Raw genomic sequence first — 13,084 nt, 5'->3', positions numbered from 1 at the left:
TTTTGAAAAGTATGGAGCATTTTTACTTTTGACAACCTATTACCTAAAGTACTTCTTTTTTTACTATAAAAGTGTCATTATATATTATGAACCTACATAATTTAAAAACCAATATATTATACATTTATGACATACTTATTAATTATTATAGTTTATTTATTAGCATGGTTTAAAATGTATAATAAGACAAAAGTTTTTTTTCTGTGGAGTGAAAATTATATCCGAATCCGATCGACCGTTTCGTAAATATACCACTGATGTCTGATAATCTGAATCAATTATCAAATATGTATGATGTATGCAATGCATATAAAATATTAACTTTGTAAAGGCAAGTTTATAATTATTTCACATGGTATGTATTTTTACAAGTAACAACTAACAAGAAGGTTGTTTAGATAGATACCTATCTAGTTGTCACAACTCACAAGTTACATTAATATACATTTTATGGTAATGATAATAAACTGTTACAACTGTTAAGTACACAAAATACCGTTTACATAATGAATATTGATGATGGAAATATCATATATTTAATGGTCAGAGAACCAAATAGTAAAATATCAATGCATAACAGTTGCGTCACATTAGTTTTAAAATCAAAGGTGCTAATATGGTATCTCGAGCGCTATCTGTCTATTAAATTAAATACAAATATTATAGAATTTTGTATTTCTTCAAAACGAACGTTCAATTGGTTTTCTTCTGCGGTTCAAAATATTTGACTCGTCGTCAGTACGTCCCCACCTGTTTGGGCTCAGTTTGGACATGCGCAATACGCCCGCTTATCATTATCATTGTTATTGTTGTCAACACCAAGACAACGGGTGTATGAGTGTACGACAAGTGTAACGTTTTTTTTTTTAAATGTTTGTAGTTTTTTCTCATAATAATAGTTATCTTACTGAAATATGATTTTTTAATACGTTTGATTTGCGACATTATTATCGGTCGTTTCGGTATTACGCTGCGTTAAGGATAATAATACACATTGTGTAAGCGTATAGTTTAAATGATATAAAATAATTAAAATACCGAGATTTACATTTTAAAATGTCAAATTATTCAAATATTCCAAACTTGCCTACGTATTCTCAATTCCGAGCCACGGAAACTGTAAGTTTGACATGTTGACAATTTTTATTATTACTTAATAATTAACTGCTAATAATTTAATTTTTTTGTTAAGTGGCAAATATTAGTTGACCATTTTAGAAGTGGTATGCCGTTAAAATCGCATCGGTACCAGCTTTGGTTTAGAGACAACTGTTTCACAGGATTTGAAGCAGTTGATTGGATGTATAATGAAGCGTCTTCTGGGAAATTACAATATTTATTTAATAAAGGAGTTACACGTCAACAAATTGTAGCATTAATGAATAAGTTTTATGAAGCTGAAATTTTTAAAGCTGTTAGTACAACATCAACAAAGTTTAAGGATAAGTCAGAATTATATGAGTGAGTACTATAATTTCTAAATCGTCTTACTTTAAGCTAAGCAAAGATCAAATTTATAAAGATTTTTTTTTTAGTTTTTAATATTACTAATAATTATGAATACTATAGTATTTATAATAAATTATATTACGTACACTAGAATAGCTATCACTTCTTCGATAATTTGAATCTAAAGAGGGATAAAAATAAATTCAGCTTATGTGTATTTGAGTTGTATGACTCGAGTTAACTTTATATGCAACTTCAATGAAAAGAAAACAATTTGAGATTTGAGACAACTTGTTTTTAAATGTTATATGTTACAATTTTACATTGTTCTTAAATTTTTGTATCATTCAATTTTTTTATTGAAGAGAACGTCATACCTGCATGTTTTGTCTCTGACTTATGAATGTAAAACATAGCAAATTTGTGTTCAGTGGAATCAATTTTATGCTGTTCATTTTAATATTAAAGTCTATTTAACTATAAATTTAAAAAAAACTATAACTCTTTTTTTAATAAAAATAGTACCTATTTAGGGCATAATATAGGCATTTATTGATATTTTAATTTTAAAGTGAGTTATCAGCATTTTAAAGTTTTAATATATTACATAACTATAATTCACTTAAAAATTAATATATCAATAAAATCCTATAAAATGTCCTAGAATCTATATAATATTACCTTTAAGTTAGATTAATATAATTATGCTATCGAGATAAAATGTATTCTGCTATACGTCAGTGGCATACTTCGCTATTTCCAATGGAGGAAGGGGTTTACATTAAAAAATTATACACACACACACACACACACATATATATATATATATATATATATCAATGCGTTAAAATATTGTTACTTTACAAAGATTTATTTTTGTTACAGAGCAATATTTAATTTAAATAAATATATAATATATAATAAATATAAGTTAATGAAAGATAATGAATACGCCCCACGTACTGCTAATTCACAACTAATATTACTATTGCTATACTTGAAAAAGATTTAAAAGTATTGATATAGTGATAGCCATATAGGCATAAATTTGATCATTCACAGTTCTATAAATATTCGTCAATTATCAACCTTCATGTTTGTGTTAGGACAAATTTTCAAATAATTGCACTAATCAGTGATCAGTAGAGCTAGAGACTTTATGCAAAGTTTTTTTTATGACTTCAAAACCTTAAAATATGAATAAATTTATGCCCTAAACTTGCAAATATAAAACATTGACTACTAATCTTAAATATAAATACTGGTACAAATGGGAAAAATACTACCTAAGCAATGACCATATTAGATAATAATATGCCACTGCTGTAAGCAAATTTGCAATATTTTAGGTTTGTAAGACGTAGACAATAAAAGCTTCCTCTTGAATGTAAAATAATCAAAAGTTAAATGTTTTGTTCTTAAATTTCTTTTGAACATAAACTGTCTTAGTTATAAAAACTATTGTACTTGATTATACTTATACTTTGTGGTTTCTATTGGTTATAAACTTATAACATTAAATACTTTTGTTTCAGATTTGCATTACCAAAGAATATGAATAAAACAATTAGCAAAGGATCTGTATTATCATCATTAAATGTATTCCTCACGAATAAACCACAATCGTTATCTCCTCAACCTAAAAAAAGTGAAAAAGTTATTAGTAGTCATAGAATGAAGTCCTATTCAATGGAAAATGTTGCAATGAACACATATTTAAACGAAAACCATAAAATTGCTAATTTCATCATACAAAAGTAAATATTTATTAGTTATGCTTATAATATATTTAGGTTTAGGTATACCATTGGATACTATAAATCATTCTTTTATATAGTCATGTTAAAAATTGGTTATCATATTGATGGTTAATAATTTAAATTATCAATTGATCTATACAAACTTATACCAATAAATAAAAAGCTTACACTTATTTAACCAAATCTTCTATTAATATAAAAGTTTAAAAATTAAATTTTGTTTTTATTAATAATGTAAGTAATTGACCATATATTTATATCATTGATAGGCAAATAATTAATGCATGGGATCTCATAAGATTTTAAAAGTGTTGTGAATAATGTAGGTCTTGAGAAAAAAAATAAGAATTCTGAAAAACATTTTTATATTTAATTCGTAAAATTAATATATTGTTTGTTGATTTATAGTTTACGGAATATACTAAAGAGTTTTAATATGGACGATTTTTTAAATACTGAAAATTTAAATAAGCAGTGGATAATCATGAATATTTATAATCAAGATTATAATGTTGATGGCTTATTTCCACATTGGGTAAAGTCTGCAATGGATAGCTTAACATCTGGTAACTATAATTTGTGCTTAAATATTAGTTCTTTACTTACAATAATGTTTTAACATAAAAATAATTGATATTTTGTTTTCATTTAATCAAAACGTTTGTAAATTTAAAATTGACATTTATTTACAAATCATAATTAATTTATTATAATATTTACGTACTTTACTTAAATAAGATATTTTACAAATCTGGAAGTAATATACAATTTTTAATGCAAGTTCTACATATAATAATATTGATATAATACCTATTTATATTTTTATTACTTTACCAAGACTAAAATAATGAATATGCTATTTTAGTGGCTATCTGTACTATTTTATTAAATATTCTAATAAATACTAGAATTATTAATTATTTTATAGGTATAATATATAATATTACTACTTTTAACATTGTATATATAATTTTAGCCAAATAATTGCAATCCTAAAATATAGTACTGTATGTAAATAGTTAGTAAAAATTTAAGTTATAGTATAAGTAAGTTATTAATAATAATATTCAATTGAAAATCAATAATTTTTATAATTATTGCTAAGTCTAAATATGACTGTAAAAATAAATATATAGAAATTGATTGAAGCTCATTTTGCTTTCTAAAATTTTATTTTATTTACCTATGTGTACAAATTGTATAAATTTAAAAAAATATATTCTATACATTCAAGCAATAAAAAACATATATTTTGAATTTGTAGTACTTTTTTAAAGTAATTATTATCTAAAAATTCATAATTGTTTTATGGCTTATAATTTATTTTTTGATTATTATTGTTTAGATATGGAAATGAATGAATGCACTTATCCTGGATTTAAAGCAGATGTATATTCTGTAATCAAGGATTATTTTTTAAATTCAGAGGAACCACTTATTCCAATATCTTTTTATGAAATATTTATTTCTATTTTAGTTGTAGTTGAAAGATATGATCATATGTGTAATAAGACTGTAAAACAAACCGAAAATAATAATTCAACTCAATTATCATCAAACATGTGCTGGGAATCTGAATTTTCCACCGATCATTCAAAAACATGTATTGTTAATAAGTGTTTTGATATTTCTGGACATCAACTATCATCACTTTCCAGATCTTCTGTCAGTAGTTGTAGCAGTACATCATTTTTTGAATCATGTGAAGTAGAACAAAGTAAAATGGAACATAAACCATTAAATATTTCACATAAATATTCAAAGCCGAAGTTAACTAGAACAATCAGTTCACCAGAAATATCTGTAAAATCACAATCATATTATCAAAGAAATATGGACAAAATAAGGAAAAGAAAAATGGGCCGTACCACATCTAATAACTCAATTAATCCAAAAAATTTAGATGATCTTAATGAGAGCTTTTATTCGGATGAGTATGGTTTTAAAAATAAACCATTAGAAAATGATAAATTTGTTTGTCCATCTACTTCTGGATATATCAATTTTGGACTTTTTCAATCTGAAAAAATTAATAACAATGATACAAATGGTTTTGATTTAGATATGGCAATTTCTACTCTTCATAAACTAATTGATATAACACAAATGGACCATACACAAACCCTTAAACACCAATCATTCAATGGTATGATTAAATATTGAAATTGCATATTAATTTATATTCATAGAAAACTTTTAATGCTAAGGTGACATAATTTTTAACAGTTTTGAGAGTAATTTCAAAATCCAACTAACAATATACGGTATCACTTATATTGTGCTTATTTTAAAAAAAATGTCTGTCCTAATTTATTATACTATAGTAATATTATTTGATAATTCACTTTTAAAGTTACTAAGTTATAACTTATAACACTTAGTCTACTTAAAAAATGTTTATTCAATATTCAGTTAAAAAAATAAATTAAAATGTTTTGTAACATACAAATTTGATTTATCTTGAAAATATGAGTATGTTATAAATTAATATTAATTAATTATTTATAGGTTTAGATGAAAAATCGTTACATCTTGGAATTCTTTTGTATCAATTATTAAGTCTATGTCTTCCACCACTGAACAGAGCAAAATTACAAGTGTTTTTAAAATTTGTTTCTCATCTATCTTCAACTTACATCAAGGTATTGTATTTATGTTTTTATTTATATTATACATAACAATTAATTATGAAACTTCAGTATACTATTTACAATGCTTAATGTATTTAAAGTAGGCTTTGTATGACTATTCAAAAGCGTAACTATTAAAGCTTGCTATTTTTATTTGATAATATTAATCTACAATATCCTGGAGCCTAAAAACCCTAATTTTAGCCCTGTATAAAATTTTAATATTTATAAATGTGATTAAAGTAAGTTGTTAATTAAAAATATTTGATACAAATACCCATCTAATAATAATAATAATTTTTAAATACCTAAAAAAAATACTAATACATTAAAATCATCTTAATAATATTTAAATGTATAATAATATATTTTTTTTTTTAACAAATTAGTAGAAGTATAAGCAAAATGTTATTCAATTTTTAATTTAATAACATGTTAATTAATATTAGAAGTTTTTTTATTATCTTTATAACAAATTGTATTTGTCATGTTTAAAATTTCAAATTGTTTTATCTAAATTAATATAAGATTAATTTTTACTCTTGATGCTGTTTATATTTTTAATACCAATATACACTGTGAATTTACTTTTTTTTTTAGAAATGTCTATATTTTATACAATATTACACATATACATATACATGTATATGTATATGTTTGTTAACTGTTAATAATATTATTTTTACCTATGTTATTTTCAGATTACCGATCAATTATGTTGTGCAGTATTGAGACAAAATATTAATCAATTTGAATATGATTGTTTAGCTACTGATGTTGTCAAATTTTTAATTCACAGTCAAAAATTAATATTTTTACCTATTAAAACTGATTCAATTTTATCAGAAAAGTTCAATTCTTTCAGTAATGATGATAAATTGTACAAAGTTAGTATATATTAACAATATATAGTTTGTTTCACAAGAAATTTGACTTGGTAATTGATTTTAACAAACCTGGTTATCTACATATTTGAAAAAATTGACGGTCTTTATTTCCTAGCTTAAATTGAAGACTTTGTGATCTAAAAAAAAAACCGACATCAGACATTTTACTATTGAGTTGCATTTATTATGAAATAAAAATCATGTAATAATGATGTCTTTTAGGAAAAATTATCATTTTTATTAACACTTTTCTAACAAAAAATATAATTATATAAAGTTTCAATTTACGCACATACAAATTTATCACTAAATAAAGCTTTATTATTCACAATAACAATAATATAATATTAAATATACTATAATTTATAAAATAATCTTATACAATATTTTAGGATAGTATGCACTATTGTCTTAGAATATCAGACAAAGAATTTGAAAAACAAAGAAGTACTGAATCTAAAGATGCCCTTATTGAATTGTTGGATCAAATTATAAATAGTACAACAATGTCTAATAAAGAAAAGAGCAAACGTATAAAATTAGTAAGTTATGATATAAATCTTTAAAATGTTGTGCTAGTTTATATTTTAAATGGTACTTATTTATTGTTATTACTTTTTAGTTTCAAAAAATGTATCCTGATGTTTATGAGAAAAGATCTATACTCCTACAGCAACATAAAAAACGGAATCCAGTATTAAATGAAATTAAAATTAAAAATCTTCGAATTTAATTAAGAAATTAAATCAATTAAATATTACTTATTATTATTAAAATTATTTTAATACTTAAAAATTAATTTTTATTTTGTTGATAGTATTTTAAGTATGGATGTTACATAATACCAAAGTAAAATTCAAACTTTATTTTATGAAAAAATGTAAGCTTGATGTAGACCTACTTAATATACTTTTTTGTGTCTTTTATAATAAAGCGGTGCTTATATATTTGTAAAATAATTTTAAGTTTTTAACCATATCCTGGTTATTAATTAGTGTGTACATTATTTAATTATAAAGTATTATTTTCTTTTATTAAATGATATGATTATTTTTTCTATAACTACAACCTTTGCTGCTTCATTAAAATCATCCATTAGTTTTTAATAATTTTGTTTTGTTCAATAACAGATACATTTTGCACATGGTTGGTGTTAATTAAAAAAAAAACCTAATGATCATTCATTCATCAAATTTAGGCATAACACAATTATTAATTTGAAGAGAGGTTGAATATGATACTGCTTATACAGTTTATATAGCTCCTAAGATACATATCATCTAACAGTTAGGACTTATTACTGAGATACTTACATTTTTTTCATGTATATTTGATGTTTGAATATCAAAAACTTTGAATCTTTGACGACAGCCATGTAACATAGGTTAAAAAAAAGAAAAGTTTAGTAAAATAAAAAAAAATCTGATACGTACGCATCCTCCATCATATTCATGGACGGAACTAGACTTAACCGTACAAATAATATTTAGTATAAACTGAATTTCTATACTTGGGTAAAATATAAATTAGGGGTAAAGTATAGACAATTCATTGTACACATTGGCAATGACCAATTTTAGATTCTGAATAAAGCAAGGCATATAATATGCAGTGCTTGGGACTTATAGCACTTAAAATCTCAAATTTGAGTAAAAATATTTAATCAAAAAAAAAAAAAAACTTTCTTTTTACATGATTAAGTAAGTATTATAGACATAAGTTGTAACTGTGCTAAAAATAATATAATTAAAGACTACAAAAAATATTGAAACAAAATGATTAGGAAAACTAAAAAAATCAAAAAAAAAAATACATTTTTATATTATAAAAAAATCAAACTTAATTTTCGGGACATTTTGCTTTATTGTTTATAGATTTTCTAAAAAAATCATAAAAAGTAAAAAAACTGACCAAAAAAACAAAAATAATCAGAAAAACTGGAAATAAACATATTTTTAAAAGATCGTTGAAAAAACCAAAAAAAAGCACTTTGAAATTTCATAATTGAACGTGTTTTAACACGACATACACTTCTATAGCACTCTGCTACATTTTAAGTCAATCCATAAAAATAAGCAAATGCTTTAAGTCCCGAACCCTGACAATATGTATTAGTATAAAAAAAGTAAAAATATTTTGAAAATTTTACCATACATAGAAAATAATAATGTAAGCATTTTGTTTAAAATATCAATTTTCTAAGGTTATTTGTTTTCGAATTAACAAAATAAAGAAATCAATTTTTCCAACAACCGGTATAGCGTAAAAATTCCCTATTTTCAAATAATATTTTTTTACGTTACAAGATTGTATTATTTTGCTGTGTATTATTCAAGTACTTGTGTCGCCTGTGTGAGTCACTATTATGGATTTGTTAAATTTGAATTCAATGATAAATGATTGTACATGAAAATCGATTTGGAGCGGAAACGGTCTGTTAGCCTATATTTTGTGATATGTTTTGTTGATATATCTATTTAAGTAATTTATTTATTAGTAGTAGTATTGCGATAGGTTGTTATATCATTTTTTCCGAAATATTGCATTTATTAGTATTTAATTATTATATTAATATAATAATATGTAAGTATTAATACCATCTAAAATCTATAGTCACATTTTCTTATGCGTCCGTAAGTATTATAAATTACAATATTGCTAATTGTAAAATAAAATATTTAATATAATATATTGCACTGACTTGCTCGATGACAATATACACGTACGACACATACAGTACGTCTGTAAATCAGAGTACCTAGTTACCTATAATTTCTTCACTTTTTAAATTTGATTACCTTAGGTACTTACTACTTTAGACAGGTACCTTTAACATTATAGCTTTTTCAATAACATATTATGAACTGCAATTAATAACAAAAAATTTAAAATTATAATATAAATTAATTTTTTATATCTGACTATCAGAGTATATGAGGATTGATATTTTTTTTATTCTATAGTGCGTCTGTTTGATAATTTTAAAAACAAATTTTAATAAGTCAATATAAAGCTAAATATCGAGTTTTTAAGTTTTTTAAATTTCCCTATTTAAAACTACAAAGTATTAAATATATTTTCAGCAATCTAAGTAGGTACATGATTATAAAAAAAAAGAAAAAATTCGATGTAAAATACAGTTGTTAATTACCTAATTTAAATCTGTTTTTTTAATTTGTCCGATAAACAAACCAATCCATATTAACTAAGATACAAAATAAAACAATCGTTCTCATAGATCTTTCTGTATGTTACCAATATGGCAATATTGATCTACTTAAAATGGACTTGCCAGTTGCCGATTGCAACATAACAATTATTAATTATAGGCAATGGGCAAAGCAACTAAAATAACGGACAACAGTATACAAAAATGTTACGTCTATTATAAGTTACACAATATTAACATAATTATATAAACAGTAGGTACGTTTTTATTAATCTATCATACTAGTTTTAGTTTTTATTAAACTTGCTGGTTTCTCTATTTATAAGAATTAAACAACAGCAATAATCAATTTTGACATTACTCATTTAAATTTTTCAACTACTTCAGTGAAAAATCAGGACCTATATAATTTGGTAAATTATAATTCAATTTGCACGTCATTCGTCGTCGAATTGTTACTATAGGTAATTGGTAGGTACTATAATAAAAATAATTAAAAATAATAATGTAGTAACATCGTAATATTTTTATACGTTTTTATAATATCGTTATAACGTTTTTATGGATCCGCGATCTGCGAATGCTGCTCAAGTGTGACCTTGGTAAAAGCCAGTAGATAAGCTATTTTGTTTGTGTATAATGTACCTATATAATATGTATATTTGATATGAAATTGATTATTATCTTATAATTACCTATTATTAAAAGAAATAATTTAATTTTCACAGAATAAACATGATGTAATATTGTAATATTTATATAACAAAATATATATTACAATAATACTATAAATTTATTGTAACTTGTAAACATAAGGCATGGCATTACATCCATATTAACCATAACTTCTAGAAATTTAAAAAAAAAAAGAATCCAATGCCCGAAGGTTCGGCCAAAAACTCAAACGATTTTATTAATCTGAATTAAACTCAAATAAATATTCTGGTTAATTCTACATCCAAAAAAAATGATATTTTACGAATTTTATGTAATAAGTACGACATAGGTATTAATGATATTATACAGTTTGTGTGTATTATTGTTATTTGTTTATACTGTTTGTGGAGTTAGTTAATTAATTGTTAAATAATAATTATTAAATATTTCTTGTTATCAACCAAGTTTAATATTTTCTGATTTGTATATTTTACCCATATTGTAATCTGTATTTAGTATATCGTCTAGACTTTAGAGCTAGAATATCAGTAATATTTTACGAGTCGAAATATCCTGTACAATGGCTATATAATCTTTAATTACAGTGGACGCTGCTTATAAGACTAACAGACATAAGGTTCAGTCGCTAATATTAGACTTAAAATCGTCTGGACGTATCAAAATACATTATAAAAAAGGTCGGCAAGTGGGTATCGCTTTCCTGTATATCTAGTAAAGATGGAGAGTAGTGACTTATAATGAATGTGTTAAATTTGAATGCAATGACAGCCAACAGGTATCGTTGTAAACGAAAAACGATTCTAAATGGAGATGATTTGTCACTCTAGGATAATTATAGTAGGATGTATTAAATGATTACCTATATTTAAATTGATATATATAGTTATTTTACTCAATTTCTTAAAAAAATTAAACTTCATACGCTCATAAAAATTTTTTTATATTGACGCTGGAGTTTTTTTACAGTTATTTGAAGAAAAAGTTATGGAGAACCTTGTGTTGGGTTTTTTAACCTTAGATTTAAATAACAAAAATTTTATGAATTTCCAACTTCAAAATTCCTTGCAAATTTTCGCGATTTTGACATATTTCATAAAAATTTGAACTTTCAATGCTTATAAATAAAAATTGTGACTAACAATTTTTGTTTTTTGCTACAATGAGAACAACTTTTAATAAACCTTACATTAAAATTTTAAGATTTTTTAGAAACCCAAATTATTTTTATCGGTATTTCAAGAAAAAAAATTTAGAAAAATCGAAAATTTCATTGGTTTATTACTCTAAATGAATAAGACTATAATAGTTTTATTTTCTAAATAGTTTTAAAAAATTCTAAATATTTTGAAAATTTAATTTTAAATGTATAACGCTAATATAAACATTTTGTGAAAATTTTAAGTATTTACAATGATTTGTTTTTGAGTTGTAACAAAATTAAAAAATCGATTTTGTCTAAAAGTGGTTATGCGTAAAAATTCCCGTTTTTCGTTTACTTTTTTAGGATTTTTCCTGACGTTTTTGAAAACTGCTGGAAAGACTTTTGTTCCTCCCCCCCAAAAAAAAAAATACCAAATAGATTCAATTTAATTTTCAAAGAGAAGCTGAAGTCAAAAATCAAAGCACTATATTGTCTTACTACTCCAAAACTTGATGACAGACACAAAAAAAAATAATTAAAAAAAAAACACACACACATTGTAAAATCAATACATTAATCATTGATCACTCAGAATCTAAAATTCAGCTATAACTTAATAAGACTCAAATTTCGAAAAAAAAAATGGTAAAAAATAAACATCAATGGTTAAAATTTAGAAATAAATTGCAGGTTTTAAAATAATTACATATAATTTGGGTTATTTTTGGTTTCGATTCATGCTTTATAATATGTGTATATACAACAAATAATTTTATCACAATTTCACATTTCTCGCAATTATCATTATTGTAATAGAGTACGAGATATATATTTTCGGAATATAAGTTTATAACTCATACCTAACAAACCAAAATTACAATTTTTTTTTCATAAATTATAAATACTTCATACAATGTTTTTAATTTTTATTTATTTATTTATAATAATAACGTCCACTAGAGCAAACGAGTACAAAATATACATATAACAGAAGTAGGAGGTATGTATGGAGGGGTATGCAGTATTTAACTAATGAACAAATAACAATGTTTTTAACTTATAATTTTAATCAAAGAAAAAATCAAATACGTAGAAATTTTTATAATATATATTATAATTTTATTTTTTTTATCAGAATTTTTAAATGTATTCAATAATAAGTATGTAATATGTTATATTATACATATAAATATTATTACATTTTTTTCCCCATTTCACCAATAAGATTCTACGGTTATAACTTTATAAGACTCACTTTATGCTGGTCCCAAAGTGAGTCTTATAAGTGGTGTCCACTGTATAGTATTTATTATAATCAATGCTATAATCTACAAATTAGTTACATTATAAAGTTTTCTTAAGCTATCTAA

General features: G+C 23.5%; 1 protein-coding gene across 1 annotated transcript; it reads left to right on the top strand.

Moving 5' to 3' along the window:
- Positions 1-849: 849 nt before the first annotated feature.
- LOC113559861 (DEP domain-containing protein 1B-like) lies at positions 850-7,501 on the top strand. Its single transcript, XM_026965637.1, has 9 exons — positions 850-1,119; positions 1,193-1,461; positions 2,985-3,206; positions 3,618-3,775; positions 4,555-5,355; positions 5,718-5,851; positions 6,541-6,726; positions 7,119-7,268; positions 7,349-7,501. The coding sequence occupies exons 1-9, from the start codon at positions 1,057-1,059 to the stop codon at positions 7,457-7,459; spliced, it is 2,094 nt and encodes a 697-aa protein (XP_026821438.1). The 5' UTR covers positions 850-1,056; the 3' UTR covers positions 7,460-7,501.
- The last annotated feature ends 5,583 nt before the right edge of the window (positions 7,502-13,084 follow it).

Source organism: Rhopalosiphum maidis, chromosome 3 (assembly GCF_003676215.2).
Source record: "Rhopalosiphum maidis isolate BTI-1 chromosome 3, ASM367621v3, whole genome shotgun sequence".
In the NCBI taxonomy this organism is placed as follows: Eukaryota; Metazoa; Arthropoda; class Insecta; order Hemiptera; family Aphididae; genus Rhopalosiphum; species Rhopalosiphum maidis.
The sequence above is the reverse complement of the archived record's forward strand: the minus strand, read 5'-3'. Positions and strand labels throughout refer to the sequence as shown.